The sequence below is a fragment of the Pteropus medius genome, unplaced genomic scaffold, assembly GCF_902729225.1.
Source record: "Pteropus medius unplaced genomic scaffold, Ma_sr-lr_union100, whole genome shotgun sequence".
In the NCBI taxonomy this organism is placed as follows: domain Eukaryota; kingdom Metazoa; phylum Chordata; class Mammalia; order Chiroptera; family Pteropodidae; genus Pteropus; species Pteropus medius.
In genome coordinates, this window is record NW_024342466.1 from 2,332,278 (window position 1) to 2,355,343 (window position 23,066).

At 53.4% G+C, this 23,066-nt stretch overlaps 1 protein-coding gene across 1 annotated transcript in view; it reads right to left on the minus strand.

The window, feature by feature from the left end:
- The window catches only part of COL6A3 (collagen type VI alpha 3 chain), a 75,472-nt gene extending 57,531 nt beyond the window's left edge, over window positions 1-17,941 (minus strand). Inside the window, exons 1-4 of the mRNA XM_039861550.1 lie at window positions 17,793-17,941; window positions 17,327-17,530; window positions 3,822-3,939; window positions 1,802-2,419 (exon numbers count right to left, since the gene is read on the minus strand). Of these exons, the coding sequence (XP_039717484.1) occupies window positions 1,802-2,419; window positions 3,822-3,939; window positions 17,327-17,530; window positions 17,793-17,855 (1,003 nt within the window). The 5' untranslated portion in view covers window positions 17,856-17,941. The remainder of the gene's footprint in view (window positions 1-1,801; window positions 2,420-3,821; window positions 3,940-17,326; window positions 17,531-17,792) is intronic.
- Window positions 17,942-23,066: the final 5,125 nt, after the last annotated feature.

Genomic DNA, 23,066 nt, shown 5'->3' on the forward strand with positions numbered 1-23,066 from the left:
TCCTCGCTGTAGCTGAATACACCGAGGGGCTCTCCGGCCGTTCTAATGGCTCGCAGCTACGCCGCGCTCCGCCTGCGAACACACCGCACACCCCGTGGTCCTCCCCAGGGACTTAGTGCCTGCACAGCCCGGCCCTTTGGGTCCCCAGCTTCCTCATCCCCACGGTCCTCTCTCTATTGTGTCCTCAGCCACTGGTGGCCACTCTGCGAGCGTCACTTGGAACCCACAGTCTGCCCTCCAACGTCTCCCTCCGCACTCACTGGCAGCGCTCCCGTGTCACACACACGGCTGCTTCTAGGGCTCCCCCCGTCACCCCTGGCGTCGCATCCCCTGGCTCATCCGAAGCCTCCCAGACCGTCGAGGCTGTCCCCCGCTTCCCCGCCCAGCCAGGACCAGGGCGGCCTCTGTCAGGACGTCACTTGTCACCATTGTGGATCTCCTTCCCAAGAAGCGCTTGCCCCGTCATTCTCTCTTTGAGCTTCAGACCTGGGACCGCTACTCTCCCAAGGAAGCCTGAGACATCGGCAGGACGTCAGGGCGTCGCACGGACGTGGAAGGCCCCGCTGGAGTCTCTGCCAACGACCAGACGCCACTGGGGGTTAGCAGCTGCTTCCCGAACACGTCGTGAGCCTTCGTCGCAGCCCTGCAGCAGCTGTCCCAAAACAACTCGAGTTCTTCCACACTGCCGAACGCCACTGCCTCTTCCTCTGTCACCTTATCGATACCAAGTCACCCTGAACACTCTCAACTTCCCCGTCCATCTCAGAATCCTTCTTCCCCTTCCCCTCCATCTCGGAGGTCACATGTCTGTCCCTCCCAGAGCTCGTCTCTCCTCGGAGGTCCTTGATGCCACCTTAACTCCCTGCCCGTTCTCCTAAATTCTGTTCTCGATCGTCCACCGGCTACGAGGACTAGTTTCTGGACAAAGGGGACCCCTCCACCTTGCCATCCCTGATGAGTAAGCCCAGCCACGGGCCGTGGTCAGAGCTCCGTGATGAAACATGGCTGACGTGTTACTGGTCCAGTTCCTTGCCTGCTGGTCCTTGAGACACTCAGCGCGGGAGAGAGAGTAATGGGTTTGGCTGGTTAAATAACTTGCCGGGCAATTCGCCCCACACACGGTACAACGCAGCAACACGCCGGTGTCGTGTGCACGCGTGACCGATACCTCCAGAGCAGCCCCGACGAGGGCCGTCTGAACAGGAGAGCGTCTGTGGGCACAGCCAGGCCGCAGCACGGAGACCCGAGACCAGGCCCAGAACCTAAGACAGAACCTCTTTCGCTAAGTCGAGTCTAAGGTTTCTTACGATTCTAACCTGTCGAGTGTCTGAAATAAACTCCACGGAGCCGGAGAGAGGGGCTCTCTGTGCTTTCCCGCTGGACGCAGGTGGGCGCCCCCTCCTCCCTCCGCTCACGGACCTTCAGACGTGGGGTTTCCTTAAAGGAAGCGGGCCTTCCGTGCTGATGACTGCGCAGCATCTTTGCTAGAAGCCGCGCTGGGGCTCCCTTTCCTAAGGATTGTGGGAGAACCTCTTGTGGGACTGTTATGTCGGCCTGTGGCTTTTCGAGTTAAAATCCGTTTGGAAAACCGTCCTCTCGGGGGTAGCTGAACGCTCCGTTTTAGGAGACTGTGGAGAACAGGCAAACCTTTGTTTTTAGACCTGCGAAGGGTCATCTCCTCCCTGACCCCCGCCCCCACCCCCGCGCCATTTAGCCTGAGCGGCGCCTCAATGCCAGCGGTTGCCAAGCTCATCTCCAATGACCAGCAAGGCGGGCAGCAGCTCGGCGACGTTGCCGTTACCTGTGACGTCTTTAGGGGCCTCTGTGTCTCCAGCCCTTCCCAGAGCCACGGACAAATGCACAAAGGACACTAAGTTTCCCACTACGTCATGAAGGGAGGTAAAATTCTCTAGGTGGAACACATGCATATCGAACGGTTCGCTTGCTATTTCTTTTAACGCTGCTTCATCTGCATCCTCGACGCCAACGGCAAACACGTTGACGTCAGCAGACTTGAGCTGCGCCGAGGGCAGAGCCAGGCCGTCGTCCGCGCGTCCGTCGGTTATCACTACCAGAACCTGCGGGACTCCGTCGCCGGCCCGGCTCCCGGCAGCCCGAGTGAGGTGGCCGTGCATTACGGATTCTAATCCTTTTCCAGTCTGATTGCTTCCCCCAGTGTAAGACATGTTGGAAATGTGAGAGAGTACTTCTTGCTTAGTGTGGTACGTGCTTAACAGGAACTCGGTATGTGGGTTGCCGTTGAACTGGACCAGAGCAAAACGGAAATCGTTTTCTCCCACAGCTAAAGCCTCTACAACATCACACAGAAACTCCCGGACCAGCTGGAAACGCTCCTCGCCAGTGCTCCAAGAGGGGTCCACTAGAAATGTGATGTCGGCAGCGGTACCGTTTTTAACATCTTTAAAAAAAGACATTGGTTTAGATGTTTCTCCTGCCCGAGCAAAGGCTCCCTAAACTCATTCCGTGTATGCTATGCTGTTCCTACAAGCTCGCACCTCACTTGCAACACGGGCAGGTGGGCGGACTTACCTGTGAAGCAGGAACTGGGCACAGGGACGCCACGGCTGCCGGTGTCCTGCCGTTGGCCCAAGGCCCGTGTGCGATCATGGCCTGCACACAGCTACGGGGCAGCACACTCCCTGGGGTGTCTTTTAACTGAAGCTCGATTGTCTGTGGCACTTTGAGCCCCAAAACCCACCTGATCGGACCGGAAGGATAGCTTACCACGGACGATCAACCGTCATTTTATAAATTCTTCGGTGTGGGGTCTGAAATTGGGCCTTGATGAGAAGGAATAGTGAAGACTACTACTGTTTCACATTAGCTAACCTCCAGTGCTTTGGGCAAACTCAAGAAAAAGAAATGTGATTTAAAAAAAAAAAGTCTGCCTTGAGCAAAGACTTGGTAATAACTGTAGAGAAAGGCAAAGTCTCATTTTTTTCAGACCCTTTAGCAGAAGACAGGTACCCTACATACTTTCCAGGGCCAGAAAAGCCTTCACAGCTGTTGGATGTCATTTATCTTTTTCAAAAATGAATTCTGTTCTCCTCAAAAGAGGGAGCGGGAGGCTCAGGGTGCCCTTCCACACGGGGGGCCAGGTGGGCTGTCCACAGTAGGCTCCTCGCCCTGCTGTGTTCGGTTGCCCCCCGCCCCCCACTGAGGGGGCGCTCACCTCCCCGCTACCCAAGAACCCACGGGCATGGTGGAAGGCCCCTGTCAGAGGCCCGGCTCCTGCAGCACAGCAGCGGGAAGCCCTAGTCGGCCCTTCCACGCCCACAAGGCGTGAAGCATTTCTCCGTTTTCCAAAACTCTGCAAACCAATGCTTCACAGGGTTCACCGGGACCGATTTTTCAGAATGAGAAACTCATTTTTAAAAGATCGGATGATTCTAGATGAAACACGTTTCCGTGTCCGGAATTACGGGGAGGGGATGCTCCTTGTGGTTTGTTTTCAAGGAAGATGATGTTTACACTCAGGAGTGTCTTCACCGGGTTTCGTGTGCTCAGAGGCCAGCGCAGGAACGTGGCCGAGCTGCCACGCAGACCTCCTGCTCACACCCAGTGTAGACACGAACCGCTGCTACCCAGCCCCGAGACATCAAACCCACGTTCTAGCAAAAGTAAGCCATCTCTCCCTGGACAACGAGCCCCTGAGGAGGTCTGTAAACTGGATGAACCGTCTGTCATAAAGGGCCGAGCTCCGTCCTAAAAGCATCTCTAAGCTCCACGGCCAGCTCGTGATGGCTCAGACCTGGACCCTACTCCTTTCAACAACGTGACGAGATGTTCCCGGCTCTTACCTGCTTGCTGTTGGGCGTGCGTTAAAGAAAAGCCAGACAGAAAGAGGCAAAAGATGGCCACTAAGGGCAAATGGCGGTGTTTCCTCATCGTGAACGTGTCCAAGCCCCCAGTGCGAACCTGCAAGAGAAAACGGAGTTGGGGAGAATGACCGGCGTGCGACTGTCAGATTCCTAACTGGCGACCAAGCCTTATTCACCCGTCTACGAGCGGGCGTTTTGACTGGACGTACAAACGAGGGATCTTTGAATCTCGTGATTGCATTCGTGTGGCCACAGCTAAAAACGGTGCAATTAAACCTTTTTTCCTTTCGCACCGAGGCAGACAGCAACAGCGTCTCACTAAACACACGGCAGAATGGAGACGAGGCAGGAAGACAGGCAGGCGGAGGCACCGAAGCGGCAGGCTCGTGACACCCATCCTACCTCTGGACGTCGCGTTTAAAGGGATCGCACGGGAAAGCTTGGGAGCACAGACTCTGCCCAAATCACGACCCTTTCAAATCTTCCCCTTATTTTCTATCAGAATTTCGTACTTTTCTTCCGACGAAAACCTGCCGTGTGCCAACCTCCAGCCTCAGACTGGAACCGGCCCAGAGCTATTGGACCGGCAAGCCCGCCCTGCTGCACGGTCCCCAGGCCCACGGACCAGCTGGTGGCTGCGAGCGTGACTTTCCATCCACCGAGCCCATGTGCAGGTGGGCTCAGGAGCCTGTGTCTACAGACCTTTTCCTGCAAGCGAAGAGCACCGGCTCCCCACCCCGAACTGGGAAGCGCCCCCCACCCACACCAAATCCTCACGTCGGCCTCTTCACCTTCAGTCCCCAATGCAAGGCGACGACGGCCTGCGAGCCTGGGCTCCTCACTACGCACCCCCAGAGCGCTGGCCCAGGCCTTCTCTGCCCAAGCTCTGTCCCTCGTGCCAAGTCAGCACCCCTCTTCTCCTCCCCTTGGTCCGACGTTCTGGTTCCCCCTGATTTTTCCTGGGTCACGGGTATGCGACCTGGGCAGTCCCATAAGACCCTACGCTCAGCAGGACCGCATGCTCAGTCTGATGCTGTCTGGAAACTCTGAACACCATTTGGACAAGGGCCCTTCCTTTCCAGTTTTCACTGGGCCCACAAATTTCGGAGCTGCTCCTGGGTACAGCTGCGCGTGGGTGTCAGTGACCCTTCTCACTCCTACCCAGGCTGGTCGGTTCCCTGGTCAGGGGCTTGAGGAATGGCTCTGAGAGGATGGACCTTGCAACACAAATGGGCTCCGATGTTATCAAACCACTGGTTTTGATGTCATGTTGTCGAAAGCTGTTGAGCACCTACTATGTGCCGAGCACTGCTTTCCATCATTTCCGCATCGTCTTCCCGGGTAGCTGCTAAGCCCCACGCTCAGAAACAAGGGGTCGGGGCTCAGAGAGCAATCGGCCCGGGCCACATATCTATTACGGGACATCTCGCCATGCCAATGGCACCCACCACCCTGAAGGTTTATAAGAGCAGAGGATAAGAAGGAAAACATTTTTTTAATATTCCATGATGACTTGTCGGTCAAGTTCAATAGCCTGATTTTGGAGCTTTTTAGGACTCAGTAAGGAGCCGTGATGGTGCTGGGGTGCCTGTCACGGTGCTTGGGGTCAGAGAAACCTTGCTCCTGCGTCCACCACACCCCATCTTGAGAGGTCACCTAGCTGCTCTACGTCCCAGCTCCCTCACCTCTCACGTGGGAGCAAGGACGGTGACGCCTCCCGTGAGGGCCTGCAGCAGGCTGCCTGTTAACGCCCAGCACAGAATGGATAGTAAGTGACTTCTAACCACCCCTCTGTTCCAAGGTCAGTGTTGCCAGCATTTCCCAAAACGTATTCCGTGGAACACTCATCCTATGAAATGTTCTAGGGGAAAAAAGGAGGGGGTTCCGTGAGCCGCCGAGTCTGGGAGCCCCGAACAGCAAGCGCACTTCTGGATAGTTCCGAGTACGTCGACTCGGAACGGCGAGAATCCCGTCCACTTTCTCTAACCCGGAACGTCCCGGACGCGATGCATCACACCGTCTGCCGTAACGGCCGTTCGCATCCAGTGGAAGGAGGTCACAGGAGCAGTGGCTCCCCCGACCCCTGTCTGATCTCGCCGGGTCCGGGCTGCTCTCCAGCACCAGCTAACGGCATCTCCACCCGCCCAGGTCAGGGGGCCGTGGGCGTCTGCTCCCTCGGGCGCCTTCAACGACAAGCGGGAGCTGCGTCCCTTGGTGGACGAGCTCACCACCTCCCAGCGACCAGGTGAGAGGGTTGGAGTGTGCAGATGACCAACGAGGCTCTGGGGAGGCGCCAGATCCCATCCCGTCACGAACTCCCGGAGCGCAAGTTCATCTAATTGGTTGTTTTTGCTCGTGCTTAGTTTCAGGAAATACTATTTGATACTGGAAAGTATATAGCATAGACTACAGTTAAGTGGAAAATCCCATTTGGTTTAAGAAACTTAAACACGTTTAATCTGGAGAGATTGGGTTACCATAATAATTTATATTTCATTGTTAGTGTTCGAAGCTTAAAAAGAAGGCCTTGCGAATTACAACACAAAAAGGTATTCGCCGTCAGTGCAAATGAAAATCAAAAACATCTCTCTGGGTTTTCAAGTATGTGTCATATTTTCAAATGCAGATTTTTCCAGCCAATAATCCTGAGTCCAAATGCTTCTGAATTTCCCTTATTCTCGGGAACGGTTTGACTCTTTCTTGAGAGAGACAAGGGGAAATGAGAGCGAATCGGATGTGTGAAATGGCTTCTGAAATGTCTGACTGGAATGCTGACCAGACTCCATGAAACCTGGAAGGAGCGAGGATAAAAATACACCAACAAATTGGATAACCTAGAAGAAGTGGATGTAAGTGGAAATATACATCCTACCAAGACTGAACCATAAAGAAATAAAAAATCTGAATAGACCTAGAATTAGTTAGAAGATGACTTTAGTCATCAGAAATCTCCCAACAAGGAAAAATTTAGGACCAGTTCTTCACTGGAGAATTTTCCAAACGCTCAAAGAAAAATTAACACTCATCCTTCTCAAACTCTTCCAAGAAAATTACAGAAGTGAGAACACTGTCGAACTCATCCCATGAGGCCAGCATTATTACCCCAATCCCAAAATCAAAGGGACTACAAGAAAAAAAAGCACAGACCAAGATCCCTGATGAACATTGATGCAAAAATTCTCAACAGAACACTAGCAAATTAAACTCAGTAACGCATCGTAAAGATTATACATGACCAAGCAAGCATCGTTCCTGGAAAGCAAAGATGGTTCAACGTACCATAATCAATGTAATGTGCCATATGGACAGAACGAAGGGGAAAAAACATATGAGCATCTCGATCAATGAAGAAATACCACATTACAAAATTCAACACCCTCTCGGGATTAAAAAAAAAAAAAAAAAACAAAACACTTAACAAACTAGGAATAGAAGGACATTATCCAAACATAATAAAGTCCTTATTTAGAAAGACCACAGCTAGCATCATACTCAATGGTGAAAAAAATGAAGGCTTTCCCTCTAAGATCGGGAATAAAGCACGTATGCCTCCTCTGACCACATCTGTTCAACGTATTGTTAGAAGTCCTAACCAACGCAATTAGGCAAGAAATACAAATGGCATCTAAACGAGAGAAAGGAGGAGTTAAACGGCCTCTTTGAAGATGACATGATTTCAGATGTAGAAAACTCTAAAGAGCACACAAATCTCAAAAAAAACGACTGTTAGAACTAATTGACAAATTCAGCCAAGTTTCAGGGTACAAAGTCAACAGACAAAAATCAGTTGCGTTTCTATACACTAACAGCAAACAATCTGAAAAGGAAATTAAGAAAACGATCTCATTTACAAGGGCATGAAAAACAAGAAAACACTTAGGACTCATACGCTGAGAACTACTAAACGCTGCTGAAGAAAACATAAAAAGACACAAATAAATGGAAAGGCATCCCACGCACATGGGTTGGAAGACTTAATATCGGTCGAATGTCCATACTCTCCAAAGTAATTTACCGATTCAATGAAATCCTTATCAAAATCCCAATGTCATCTTTTGCAGAAACATAAAGAAGAATCCTAAACTTCATGTGGAATTTTAGAGGGCCCAGAAGAGCCGTAGCAACTTTGAGAAATAAAAATAAAGCTAGAGGCCTCATATCTCAAAACATGTTAAAAAGCTACCGTAATCAAAACAGTATGGGTCCGGAGCAAAGGCAGACATAGAGACCAGCAGAGGAAAACAGAGATCCCAGAAATAAATCCTCACGTATAGGGTCAAAAGACCTTCTGTAAGGGAGCCACGGCTACACGTGGAGAAAGGGAGTAGTCTCTTCACCAAATAATGCTGGGGAAAATGTGTCTCCACATGCAAAAGAATGCGGTTAGACCCTTCCCTTACATCATTTACAAAAACTAAGTCAAAATGGATTCCAGATTTATGGCAAGACCTGAAAATATGAAACTCCTAAAAGAAAATATGAGAGGAAATATTCATAACATTACATTTGGCGGTGATTTCTCAGACATGACACCAACTGCACGGGCAACAAAAGCAAGAATAAACCGATAAGACGACCTCAGATTTGAACCTTCAGTGCGGTGAGGGAAACCATCCACAGAGTGGACCCCCTGCCCTCTCCGCTGAGGGCGACCTTCCAAGCCGTAGCCCCAACACTGCCCCATTCCCTCTCAAGCCCATGCTCTACCCTGGGACTCTTCCAGACCTTTGCATTCACCCATACCTTCCTGCCACATACTCTGCTAGATCTATTCCTGAATTTGGCTTCTGAAAAAAATAACAATATAAAAAAGCACATGCGATGTCTGTGATTTGCACGTATGTTCCCAGTTCATTGAGGGTATACGCTTTAGAACAATGCGAAGGGCATTGTGCACGTGCTAGTCTTAATTCTTTGTGTTTAAATCACACGTTGGAATTGTTATTAGCAACAAGCATCCTACTCGGAAAGCATCTCATGGGAAAATTGTCTGTCCACATTGTTTAAATTTTACTGGATCCTTTCCAGAAATATAGCCTGTCCTTTCCAAAACAACCTGTAATATTACAATCGGCCATATTTTTAATATGGAATCCACAGATTTCAAAGGACCTGAGAACTTCCCACATTGTGTGCAAAATTGTACGTGTATAAGTAGGGTTCTCCTCAGAACCAGTGGTGGGAGGAGGGAGGGTCCACGTTCAAATGTGATTCCAAAGGCACCTATTCTAATTCCTCACTAAAGTTTAAGCACTGCTGCTTCAATAAAAAGATTTAATGCAAATCTTCCTGGGGGACCAGTTCAATTGTTTTAAATATTTGATTAATTCACAAGACACAAGATTTTAAGTAGTATTCCAAAAGAATTCTCTAGTCTTTGGTAGAGCTTCATAAAAATCTAAATCGTATTAGGATGAAATCTGCAACGTTTTTCTGAGACATTCCTTACTTCGACTATTTTTTTTTTTTTAGGAACATGAATTTTAAATTGGTTGAAAATGCTATGTAAAGATTTTTATTTCCAAGATATTAATCTTTAAAAGAGCAACCCCTTAAACAAAGTGCTTTCCATCAGGACACAAAGACATGAAATAAATCTACAGTGTACAAGAAATGGTTTTTTCCAAAATCTGTACAGATATTGAGGTGAGGGGGAGAGAGCAGAGAGGAGGGGAGGGGAGGGGACGGGAGGGGAGAGAAGCTCTTCCAACTGAAAGAAAGGGCAGGAGAGAAGTCTGTGAGCTAATGCGTTATCCAGGCCCCGCTGATGACTAAGGAACTCACATGATTTGGTTGAGCTGAATTCCCAGGTGGGAAAAATGCCTTCGGCTCCACACACTTTTCCTGCCGCCATACTCAGAAGCCAGCCATGTGGCTCAAGTGTTCCTAGCCCAGATGTGGAATATTTGTTAATGCTTTTGCTTGCAGCTAAATCTGCTCTATTGTTTATCAAGTCATGAGTCCCGCTTTTTAAAACTGAAGTTCCCGACAAGAAATCCTGGAGAATTTTTTCATTTAGATTATTAAATGATATCAAACATCATCGCTCCGAATGATCACCTGGCTTGCCCATTTTTAAAAGGCAGCCGCCTTCCTGTCACCCTCCCCCAGCCCTACGCCTCCCATACCCCCAGGAAGCAAAGACTGGGAGCCCAAAGGGTATTTCCTGTGTCCCCTCTTGTGGGTAGTATTTCACACCTTCCCCCCAACAACTGAGGGCTATGTTCTCCTCACTTTGCCTCACCTGGAGACTAAACCCAGGTGAGGCAAAGCGATGTGCCCAAAGCCACACAGACAAACCGAAATAGAACCAGAATCCTAACCAGAATCCCTACAAAAGTCTGGGTTTCTGAAGCCCACAGAAGAACCCCAAGAAACCCTAAGAGGCAGTGCCAGGTCTGGCCCAGTCGAGGAAACTCCCTGTGTCTTCTGGGGGGAAAAAATAGACTTCTCCGGTGGTGACAAACCACAGATTCTGTGTCGACAGAATCCATTTGTCTGCTGCTGTTCTTTCAAACAGGAAAAAAGTTGGCTGCTGAGCCCTTGGGGCTGGGTGGGGTGATCTGCGCTTTGTGTCCTGGAGTCTGGGTCCCTCGGGCAGTGGGGCCAATAAGAGAACCTCGGTAGCAAGTCCTCCTTTTCACTCCGCCTCCTTCGAAAAAGGATGCGAGGGGCCTTTTTCCTTCCAGTAGCGGCCACTTGAAACTCGAGAAGGTACCTCAAGCTATGGAGATCGTGTCCCAGGCCCCTCAACTTGAACTTGGATTCAGTCGGATTTCAAAGACTTTCCCAAGCTTTTTATTGCAATTCTGCGAATTCAGTTTTCGTTAAGTCGACTCCAGAGCGTTTTCATTTTCCACGTCTGGAAATCTTTTTTAAGAAAGAGACACACACATGCACACAAGGAAATAATTTTTAAAACAAAGAGTCTTAAATGCATCCAGAGCTCCCATTTCGAAGTCATTAATTGGGCCGCCTCCAAGCGCTGCCTCTGAAAACCAGGCTGGTCTTCCTATCGAGTGTCGGGACCTCTGTTAACCCCTAACTGTCCCGTTTAAAGCAGGAGCTGCAGAAACAGGCGAGGACCACCGTGCCACGCACCGTGAAGTGAGAAGTCACAGTTCAGGAAACCCCACGGGTCCCGAGCTGGCAGCTGCCCTAGTTCGCTCTTGTTCTGTCTCTTCCTTTCCTTGCCTGACCCCTGGAAAAGGAGTGTCCATTCTTAACCCCAGAGAAGAAGCTGAGAGAAGACATATCGGTCATTCGGTTAGGGAAGAAGGACAGTGGGATTTAAGATATTATTGCTCTCTGAAGAGCTTTGGCGGAGCCTCAGAAGCAAATGACTTTAGACAACCCCAAGAAAATCCCTTCAAAGAAATACATCGGAAGGTTTTGTTTTTTTTTTACTGTTTATTTTGCAACCTAAATCTCTGATTTCCGTTCGATGGACATTTGCTAGATAAGAAATACCAGCCACGCACGTATCTGTAAACGTTCATCGCTGACCCAGGCTCGGAATGCAGGATTTTAACTCTTCCGATCCTGTGTGTGCTGACTCAGCCTCGCTGCCACCCACGGGTGTCCTCGTTAGACACCAAGTGGCCCACTCAAGTTATTCAGCCCTTCCCGGTAAAATCAAGTAAAACGATGCCCACTCAGCAGCTCACGCCTTGGACGAGAGCAGTCCAGAAAGAGGGGGTGCGGACGCCCCCTCGCAGGTAGCCTCTTCCCTCATCGAGGTCACACGCGAGGACGTGTTAGCCTCCGGCCCCCGATAAAGGCGATTTGGAGAAAGAACCTCCCCGTTAACTGCTCATGTATTTAGAAATCTACTTAAAGACATATTCTCAGGGTCCGAGACAACGACCAGCCACAGAAAGTTCCATCTCCGCTGTGGCTGGAAAGCTAGATGCCACCGCGCACGTGTAAAAAACATTTTCCCTCCTAAATAGAAGGCAGCCAGACGAGGCTTTTCCTCCACTAATACTGCTAATTACAAACATTGGGCAGAGCGTTGGGCAGAGTTAGCGTTAAGGAGGAGGGTGCCTTACAAAACGCTTCAAGAAATGGCACAAACGCGCCTTCTGTCCCTGCCCGTGACACGTGGTCCTGTTGGCTCCAGGTGGGTGCTGGGCGTTGCCCCTCCTCCCTCCCCTTCCTGGCCATGGACTTCGGAGCCGTCGGCCTCGCCAAAGCCACGATGTTCCACCGCAGTATTACTCAAGGTGGCGAAAATGTTCTCATGTTATTAGGGAAAATCAAACGTTTTGGTTTGTTTTCTAGTCTGATTCATGGTCAAGTACAGAAGAGAAAATGATTTAAAATAGAGACTTTAAAACTTAGGTCAAGACATCTGATAAAATGTCATCGACTCTGGATTTAATGGAATCGCCTGGAAAATTCTGCTCCGCCGCTGTCTCTAGCGACGACAGTCAGGCAGTTTCTCCCGGCCTCACTTACGTTGTGCGTGAAACGGGGCCGACAGCCAGATGTTCTAACAGGCGGTGGTTCTGCGACCACCTTCTCACGCCTCTTACCCCAGATGGCTTCCCCGCCGCCCCCACCAGACGCAGAGCGCCCTACACTGCACGGCGGGGCGATCCGTGGGCTCCGCTGAGCTGGCCAGCTCTGTGTGCCGCCACTGGGCCGCCGAATGGACTGGTGAAGATTCCAGAAAATCCAGTTTCCTGGAATGGCTTCCCTTGAGACCTGAGTCATCTCCAGCTGCTGTTCAGTTATTAATTTTGAAATTAAACCGACCCATGAGCTTTTTGCTGCCAGCAGCCGATTCTCCATGCTCTGGACCCGAGAAAACCTAACGTATAGCGCACGACACGGGGGGAGGGAAGGGGCCTCCAGGAATATTTCCCGCCCCACTTTCCCAGGCCTCGCCTGACTCAGAAGGGTTTCTCTGTCTTCCCCGAGCCTCAACCTCAAGAGCTGCAGGATTCCACTGAGGGGAACGAGGCCAGATCGCAACAAAAGATGAGCAAGCTCCCGGTGGGGGGGGGTTCGGCACAACTTCCCGTATCTGTCTTACTTTCTTCTCCCCTCTTTCTCTCCAGATTGTTCGTTTGTTCGTTTGGAGCAAGAATTACCTTTCTGCTAAATGAACTTAAAATATGCTGCTCCATAGCAGCTGTCGATGGAAAGGGGTGGCTCTCTCCACGTCACACTCGAAAACACACGCGGAGACTCATGCTCCGCGGACGCCCCGGGTCCCAGAGACCCGCCCGTGGGAATGCACCGTCGCGGGCGGGAGCACCGGGAAGGGGTGGCCTGGCTGTGCCACCTGCTCCGCGACCTCAGCCAGGGTGTCACCTCTCTGTGCCGCACGTCTTCATTTGCAGTGTCCGGGGTGTGGAGAAAGCATTCGAGACGGTGATTTTTGATCATTCAAATAGCCGCACAGAAACCCTACACGCCAACCGGACAGCAGGGCCACGTCTTAGTCATTTCTGTCCCCTGCCTCAGGCTTCTTCGCTCTGAGCCAGAATTCTGCAACGAGGCACGCGGACGGCGAGCCTCTCAGACTCACGAGCACAAGTCAGAGGGTCCGTGAAATACGCTACTCCATAGCAACCGTCGACGGAAGGTTCACGGATTTGAAATGGGACCTTTATAATTATAGTTAGTGTTGACTTTTTTAAAAATACGTTCAAATAAGATGCCTATTAGAAGAAAAGGGCAAAAGGCAGGTAATAAAAAAAAAGTCCTTGGATCGGTTCCCGTCACACTCTATCCGGTTCTAAATTTCAGAAATTCTCCCCGGATACAGCCCGGCAGGAATATGCACACCGGCTTTGGTTCCGAAACTCTTTACTGTTAAACTTCTCATGACAGACACGGGGACGTCGCCGTCAATCGTGATCTGCCTAGTGCCCTTGTGATGAAATGATTTCAGGGTGCACAGTACCTCATTTCAAGGCATAATTTCACCCAAGACGCTCATGCTTGAGCATAGAAAAAAGGAAATTCTAAATGAACGTCTACTTCGGATATCAGTCACGAGTTGTAAAATTCTGTTGAAGCCTCCTCTAGATGGGTCGTGGAGTCCCCCACGAGCTCTGCTCAGAGGCCCCCCAACCCCACCCCACACCCCAGCCCCGGGAACCTCACCCTGAACTCCAGCTCCTCAGGATTTCAGGAGCACAGAGGGACACGCGCCCTCTAGAGGACAGAAGACCAGCCTGCGTGTTGGGGAACAGAGTTCCAGCGCAAAACTCATCTCCCTCCCCAAACAGACCCCGGAGGCCAGGCGTTAAAAGTTGTGTTTTCGAGAACCCCTCTTAGCTAATCAGGACACGGCGTGTGACCCCTGAGTGTGCGATGGCCGTCCCCCACGTGTAGAGGGGACATGCCGCATCTTTTCCAAAGGGAGTGGGATTCTCTCCCAGAATTTTGACCCTGGAAAGAGAGAAACCATATCTAGCAATGCCGGGATGGAGAGACGGGTCCCTGTCTAGTTCAAAGCTTTGTGAATTAGCAGGGACTTTGAAAAGCTTCCCCGCTTTAAAATTGGAAGCACTGGGGGCTTTTGTTTCCTTAGCTGGAGCGACTAATAAACTGTGTGGAAAGGTCAGGCCATGCCTCGCATCTTCCAGTGCGGTTCTTGCTGCCTGCTTTCCACAGCTAAGACACCACGGAAAGTCTGCTCCTGGGTGTGACTCGGGGACAGCCTCCTGGTATACGACGTCCCCTTCGAAAGTGGACGTCTCCTCCAAGGTCTGATTCTTCTCCAAAAGATAACAAACCCTCAGGTTCTTCCAAAAAGAACAGTAATAAAAACCGATTTTCAAATAAAAGTTTGGGCTCAAGCTGTTAACATCACGCCTGCGAGACAGTCTCATGCTACAAAATTCATGACCTGACAGTGAATTTTAAATCCTAAACGTGGAATTTCACATAAAAGAGGGTGGCGACACAGGCTGCCGCTGAGGACCACACTCAGTCCGGCTGTCTAAACACCGAGCAAGGAGACTCGTGAAGTCTCGATGGCAAAAACTCTCTACCAATTTTCAAAGGTCCGATTCAAGCTGGCTTTAAGCACCGGCGTCCATAGCCTCCGACCCAAAGCCGAGGGCAGACTGGTGCCTTGCTTGAGCCACAAGTCGATCGTGGACCATGGATTAATAGAAGGGATTTTCATCCTGCTCTATCACGTGACGTGGTAGGTTCTAAGCTACGAAATCACGAAAGGCACTATGACAACGAGATGAGCCAGGGCGAATCCTGAACACTTTAGAAATGAAAGAAAGGACCGGCTACTCCTACTCAGAAAGATGCTTATCTTCTATCAAAAATGTCCCTAGGACCCAAGTTTGAATGTCCACCGTATATACCGTCACCTGGAGGTCACAAGCATGGTGGGGTGGGGCATACACCCCCTTCCAAGGGCTGGAGGAGCCAGAGCCAAGGGCTAACTCCCTAGAGGCCTCCCAGCCACCCCCCAGGAAGGTGGAGTGGCCACGCCCTCCGGTTCCCCAACTGGAAAAAGGCAGGACAGCTGCGCCTGCCACCTGCCGTGGTCCCTTTCCTGAGTCCTCATCTCCACCCGATGTCCCCTTAATGGTTTCCTCACTGCCGTGAGCGGGGAAAGAGAGAGTTAGATGCACGGTGATGAAAAGCCCCATCTCAACCAAGAAGACACCAAGACTGCACGACCGTTCTTACAGCCAAATTCCCAGGAGAGCCCCTCACCTCCCCAGCCCTGTGCCATCACCCTCGGCAAGAAGCCCACACAAGAACGAACCCAAGCGCAGGTCGCATCTTCCTGGGCCCCCACCCCCAGAGGCGGCCCGAATGAGGGAAGCCGGTTCGGGTGGTCCGGTCAAGGAGCCAGTGCCCACCCTGCCAGCCAGCCCGCCCGCCCAGTACCCCTTTCCCCGTGGGTCGCTACAGCCTTAGGGAGCATAAGCCAGGTTCCCATGACTTTTAGTAGAATACGGCAGGAGGACATTATCTTCTTGGGGGACAAATCAAACAGCACCATTCCAAATCTAGATGTAAACTAGTTTGGGGTCCTCCATCGCTAGGCCATCTGCTTTCGTGAAATGGTGAAGATTTTACTGCTTGTCTTAGCCACCTGCTGACTGGTGGCCTTGGCCAGTAATTTAGGCCCCTGATTCTTCATCCTTAAAACCAGGGCGGGGCTCGCACCTCGGTGGCTTTCTGCCAACAGCGCCTTCCATTATCTTTGGCCCAGCAAGGGACCCAGAAGTCTCAATAACGTCCAGCAGCCAGCTGGTTCTCAGTATAATTTTGGCTGGAAACAAAGAATGCTTGATTGCAAAGCCATTTCTGTTTAGGTTTTTTGAGTATGAAGCATGGGTCCCCTGGGAGGTTGGGAGCAACCTACCCCCCAAGCTCCGAGCACCCAAGATCCCACAGCCCTCGTGCGTAGGGCAAGATGCTGGCTGGTGTGGGCCAACACCCTATGTCCCCTTGCGGTGCAGGACACTCCACTAGCTCAGAACGGTTTGTTTTTAGGGTGCAGACCAACCTCTAAATGTGCACCTGGGGCTGTTTGTGAAGGGCTGATTTTCCAACATTCTCTGATACTCCCCTGGGGCCCCCCCCAGAACCCCACCCTGCTTCAGTCAGAGCTGACTTCCTAACTGTAACCCCTTGAAACCGGTCCCCAAAGCAGGCTGGCAACTGTCAGGGGACGCTTTCCATCCTGGGCGAGAGGACCGAGACCCGCCCTCCCGGCCGAGGAACAGGCCTGGGGCCCCCCCGCTTGGCACCCGCAGCACATCTGGGCAACGCGGGCCGGCCACGGGCCCAGGGCCCTGCCTTGTCCACCGGGCATGCTGCCCGGACACTAGTGCCTCTCCTCCTGTGACCCCGCAGCTCCCCCACGCAGCCCACGGGACGAGGCTTCGGCGGTGGCTTCAGGCTCCTAAAAAGATGAGGTCCCGTTGGCAATGGCTGAGTAACTGTCGACTTGGCCCTGCGCCTGGACACCAAAGTCACCGCAGTCCCCCGAAAGCCACAGACGAGGTCCACCAGCCCTGGACCACGCAAGGCCCGGGGCAGAAAAGCCCGCCCGACCCACCGGGGAGAACTGAGGTGGACTCTCCCCGAGGCGCTGCCCAACAGGTAGCTCTCGACCCCTCGACCCCTCGCAAAGACTCTTCTGCTGAGACAGCAGACTCCTCTGGCTGAGTTAGAAGCGGGGACAAGGGCCAACACACCGTGAGGGACAATCCACTGCGGGCAGGAGCCGGGCTGCGTGTCGGGAGCCCACGGAGCCCAGGGCCTCAGCCCAGGTGCCCTGGGGCAGCCCAGGCCCCCCGCCGAGCCGGGGCCCCCCGGCTGCCACACCCCGGGAGAGGAAGACCAGCTGCACCTCCCAGAGACCAGCAACTTCTAAAGAAAACTGGCTCTCGGCGTGAACCTAAGAACCACCTAGAAACGGTCATCCGGTGGAAAGCGTTCCCTTCGCCAGGACCTGGGGAAAGCAGAGGGGAGCTGGCACCTACCCCGAGCAGACCCGAAGAGCTGTCCGTCCCTGGGCTTTCGACGTCAATCGTCCTCAAGCCGATGCATGCTCGTCCGCTCCCAGCGTCAACTCCTCTCTCTGCAGCAGAGCTGACCAAGCGCGTACAGGACGAAAACTCCCTGCTCCCTGCGCCTCCCCCTCCGGGCACGACTGAGCAGCCTTTGGTGGAAGACTGGGCTCCGAGCTGGGCGGGGTCCAGGGGTACAGTCAGGGCTTCCTGCGGCTCCTCCCCTCCGCTCCCCTCCCCTCCCCTCCGCTCCCCCCTCCCCACCGTGGCCAGCCCCAAACTGTAAATGAAAACCAGACTCTCCATCTCTCTGTTGCTCCTGGCCCCGCTGTGGGGCTGATGTCACCTCGAGAATGCTGTCTTCACCCTACAAACCTTTAGCTGGGCTCCTGCAAGCCCAACTCTTGAAAAAAAAAAAATCACTACTTCTCCTCGTCACCTTTTGGGCCAGGCCCTGGGCGGCAGAGAGAATGCCTTTTGGAATTTTTCCGTGGGTATCCATGGTTTTCCTGCAATGTTTTAGAACACCATCGCAAAGCAAAACAGGAAATGCGGTCCCCTCCACGCTCGCCAGGCCCTCCCACTTCTTCTTGAAGTTTCTGAATCGCAACTTCTAATAACCTCCCCCTCTCCAAGATAAAAACCAGCAATTTCATTCGCCTGGGCTTTCTGCTAACCACAGCTGTTTGCCCATGGAAAGGCAAGAACAGGAAACGACATCCTTTTTTTTTTTTAAGTTTTATATATTTAATGATTCTGATGGTGAGGCTAAGGACCCCACGCTAGGAACATACAAGTGGAAAGAGAATGATTCTCTCGCTCAGAGTTTCGAGAAGATTGCTGAGAAAGAATTTGTGATTCTACAAGGCTCGCGCATGCCACAGCACTTTGATACACGTGATGTCACCCTCCCAAGTCCTTTTAAATGGACACGGGTCGCTTTTTTCGCTAGGTGCGATTAGGGTCCCATTTTATAGATGAGAAACGCCTGGCTTCGTGGCAGAGCTCGGATCTGAACCCTGGCCTGGGACACCCCAAGTCGTCACTGCTCTCCCTCCCTTCACGTGGCCCCTGCGAAGTCAGTCGGGGTGAGGCAGCGGGAGACGTCCGAAGGATGCTTCTGGCTGTAGATCCTCCCAAGTTCAAGTTCGGAGAGTGAACGCTCCATTACCTCCTTCCCGCGGGACGTCTCCTTCAAGGTCAGGGAAGAAGGGACACAGTACACAAGAACCCAGGCCTGCTCCCCGCTTGCCGCTCCAGGGCCTCCTGCACCCTAGAGTGTCAGGCTAGGGGACAGGGGTGGGGACCTAGATGCTGGCATTTCCCTGCTCGTCACCTGTCGATGAAGAAGAAATGAGTAGAGTCTCTGAGTAGGAGCCACGTGGCCTGTGTGACGTGTGGAAAGGCCACATTCAAAATGGCTAGGACTATACATTCCTTGGTATTAGGAGAATAAGATTTAAAGAAATAGGAGAGAACCCGTTCGGCCGGGAACCGTACCCCATAACTAACCACTGGTGATCTAATCCCTCGCCAGCACTGCCTGTGGTTCCAGAAACTTCTGGACACTGATGGCAGTTGGCAGCAAACCTCCAGCCTCTTCCTGTGTGTCCACTAGAGAGAGCATCTGGACTCCTGTGGCTTTCGCGCTTAATTGCTGAGACTTGGGGTTCTCACCCACACACCCAGTTCCTCGCTGCCGCCTGGTCCCAAGGGGAAGCCACACCGATGTCAGCACCGAGCTGCGTGTCGTCGAGGGGCCCAGGTCTGGGCCCGGCCACCTGCGGGGCCTCAAAAGCCACAGAGCCTCTGCGGTCGGCGCCCTCCGTGCTGGCTCGAAGCAGCCCTGGCCCCGGCTCTCTGTCCCTCCCCTCCGTGCAGTGAGAAGGCCGCACGCCCCGCTCTGGCCTCCGGGCGTCAGGACTGCGAGGGGGACGCGGGGCCTCAGATGCGCCGCCCGGCACGGAGGGGGACGCGGGTGCTGGCCCAACTCCGCTCCCTCGGCGGGGCTCTCGGCTCCTGGCAAGCACGGTGTGGAGGGGCTAGGGCAGCATCTCCCGGTCTCCTTTCGGGGGTGGGGGACACACCCCAGCCACTGTGGGTGTCGTCCACCAATGGCTCCCAGCGGCACCTCCTGGGAGGGTCGCCCTGGGCTGCCGGGAGCGGCCTCTCCCGGACCTATCGTGCTGCGTGGGGCAGGCAGAATTCTAAGGGAGACTCCAGCTTCCGGGGTGCCGAGGGGCAGTGGGGTGGGGGCAGCTGGGCTCCGCATCCCAGAGTCCCATCACTGGCTCCCGGGACCGAGGGCACGTTCAAGGAGTAGCAACAGCCAGACTGCACGTTCCCGCTGAGGATGCCGCCTGTCCCCCTTCCGCCCCTAACGCCCCGGCCGGTGCCGCCGCCTCCCACAAGGATGATGCTGGGACTCCCTGAGCGTCATCCCTGGCGGCCCCGCCTCCAGCCCACTCCTGCGGCCCTCCCTGATGACCTCCGTCCATGACCGCCTTCCTGCTCACAACAGCCAGAGGGGTCTCTCTGTCCTGCACAGCACCCCAGCTGGTGCAGGTGTATGATATCGGCTGGAAAGTTTTGCTCGGTTCTAAAAGTCTATGCTTATACAGTCCGGACGACAGACGGCAAAAGGACTAGCAGGCACGCCCGGGGTCGCAAGGCGGTCCTGTGCTCCGCTGCTTCCGCTCAGTCGTGCGTGGCTTTTCCTGTACCCGGCTGCCTCTGTGCCCTCGAGCGTCTTCCCTTAGAAAGACACAGATACAGACTATGACAAGGCGTTGCAACGTCTCATCCGTACCGTAACGAAACGTGGAAGTATCTCTTACTGGAACTTGGGTTCATTTTTAGAAGAAATGTGAAATGATTTTTCCTCAAATGCCATCTCTTCATTTTAATTATTTCAACATAGGAAATCGATGCTGGCAGAGAAGAAGATGTCGATAACACCATTCGCATGTCCCCGGCTTCGTAAATGGCTTCTCCGTGGAGACGGAGCCCCGCTGAGCTCGTGGGAATCCTCAGTGTCAGGACACGTCCGTCCGGCAGACGCCCTGAGAGCAGGGAAGTGGGTGGTTCACAGCCGCTTCCAGGAGCCCGTGTGAGCTAAGCTCATTTTATGTCTTTAATAATCCTCCCCAGATCGGTTCCCTGTCACCCTCACCACCCCTGTCGCCATAGCTACCAGCAATCCACGCTAAGCACTGGATTGGCAGGACCCGGAAGCCCACCACTGTGACCTCTGTCCCCAGTCGAGAGGTATGCGACCCTTGGACGAACCAAGGGGTGCCCCACCACCTTCCGTACCCAAAGGCTTTTTCTGAGTCAAGCACCCCAACATCTCAGCCCTAAGGACCTCAAGACCAGAAGGATCTTCCCAGCAGGCATCAAAAAATTTGGCAAGGAACAAGCAGCCGTGAAGACTACAGCATTATGTGTAAAGCAAAGTTCCAGTTCTACGTAATTATGCCCAGATCTTGAAAGATGGTGATATTCCTAAAATCAGCAGCAGCTGCGTGTCACTGTCCAGAGGCATCAACTAAAGGGACAAAAAGTCGCATCTTCTATGGGGGGCGTAGATCCTAAAAGTCAGGGCACGCGAACAGCACGTCCCATCCAAATTGCCCGGCAGCGTCCCTTCATGCGCCAGTAAAGCGTTGGGTTCCCAAGTTCGTACAGACAACCGCGTGCACTAAATCCCGCACGCGCCAAAGCCTTGAAACACCGAACAAGAAAAAAGGGGACGTCTTCAGGTGTTTCTGCCTCGCAGACAAAAATCAGGTTCCTGGAAGAGACGCGCCTGGGAGCCGACAGAGAATCCCAGGGTCCCGTGCGGGCCTGCGAGGCCCCCGCCCCGAGCTCGTCCGCATCCGCAGTCAGGCCCATGGGCGCGCCGCCGACGTGAGGCTGGGGGTCCGTCTTGCTGGCGGGGGGTACGTGGGATCCCAGGTCGGCTTAAGGCTCCGAAGAGGCACCTCTGCTAATTCAAGAGGAGGAAAGTGAGCCCGGCCGAGGAGGAGCCCAGGTGAGGGCAGCTGGAGTCCTCATGCCGGCCCCGGGTCGCGTCCGGCTCCTTGAGTGGCACAGTGGACAGTGGGAACGAGGCCCTAGGACCTTCTCGCCGCTAATGAGTCGCGGGTCTCGGCCAGGTCCGCTAAGCTTCCCGGCCCGGTCTCCTCACCTGCAGGAGGAGTGTTAGCCGCCACGACAGTGTCAGGACACGTCCGGCACTGACCCCCTGGGAGTCGGGGCCCTATCGGCCATCGTGGCCTCCAGGTCTCCGGCCTCTGCTCTTCCCCTCCCCTGGCCGCAGCCTCTGCCTCTCCCCCTCTGCATCTAGCCCCACCCAACCCCAGTCCAGGGGCAAGGAGGGAAGACAGGTGACAGGCTCCCTGCCCCGCCCTGGGTACACAGGCCATCGCACCCCTTCCACTGGCCTCATCCGCCACTCAAAGGACGCTGTTGCAGCAGTTGTGGAGAGTCTTAAACTGCAGGACAGTCCCCTCATCCCCAAAGCATAGCAGGCCATAAAGGGACATGCAGAGCCGGTAGGGGACGGAGGTCTGTCATTTCGTCTGTCTACACCGCAGGCCCCTTGCCTTGGGAAAAGCTCTTCCCCTGCTTGCATCACGGGCTTCCAAAGGGAGCAGCCACCTTCCTGCGAACCTTCCGGCACCACCTCCACTGCTGGCTCCCTGGCTGGGCACGTGACACACATGGTCCCAGACGAGCCTTTCCGCAGCGTTTGCGGCTCGTGCCTGCAGCCGCCCGGTCTCAGGACGTCTCTGCTCTGATCCCAGGAGCTGCCTTATCTGCAGCCATGGGAAGGAAGACGGGGGAAGGGGAGAGAGCAAACCATCAGCCTCCGGCTCCAGGCGTCCCAGACCAAGCCCGCCTGCCGCTGGTCCCGTCTCAACCCTCGCTTTCATTATGTGAGCCAGAAGCTACTCTTTACTCACACCCATTCGAGCTAGGTTCCCGAAACTCGACCCCAAAGAGTCCTGCCCGGAACATTAATAAAAATTGCTCACGGGGCAACTCTCTAATCAAGTCCCAGGCGAGCAGGTCAGGCCACCGTGACGAAGACCACCGTGATCCCACGATTACTTCTACGTCGAAAAAGTGTTCCTCATCTTGAGTTTCCCTGATTTTTCTTAAAACCATTTTTCTAATCAAACAGACCAGAAGTCAAGCCTTTGTCACTGAGTAGCACATGGACACAGAGCCTGAAATGGAAACGAGACATCTGATGCCTTCACTAAAGCTTCCACCCAGTGAGACAAAGGGGGCGGGAGGGGCTCTGAGTCCCAAAGTGAGCCTTTGACCTTAAGGCAGCGGTCCCCAACCTTTGTGGCACCAGGGACCAGTGCTCCTATGAGCTTTTAACGCCTGAGGATCTGAGGCGGAGCTGAGGCGGTGATGCCGGCGCTGGGAGCGGCTGCGGATACAGATGGAGCTTCGCTCACTGGCCCGATGCTCACCTCCTGCTGTGCGGCCCGGTTCCTAACAGGCCACAGACTGGTACCCGTCCACGGCCTGGGGCTGGGGACCGCTGCCTTAAGGGCTTGGAAAACACCTTGTCACAACATACATTCTTGCAAAGAAACGCCAAACGAAAGGAATTTTATATTTACCCTGTATCAGGAACTTTGGGGGAACATGGGAGCTTCTCCATTTGGGGAAGATTGCTTTGAGTGGAATTAAT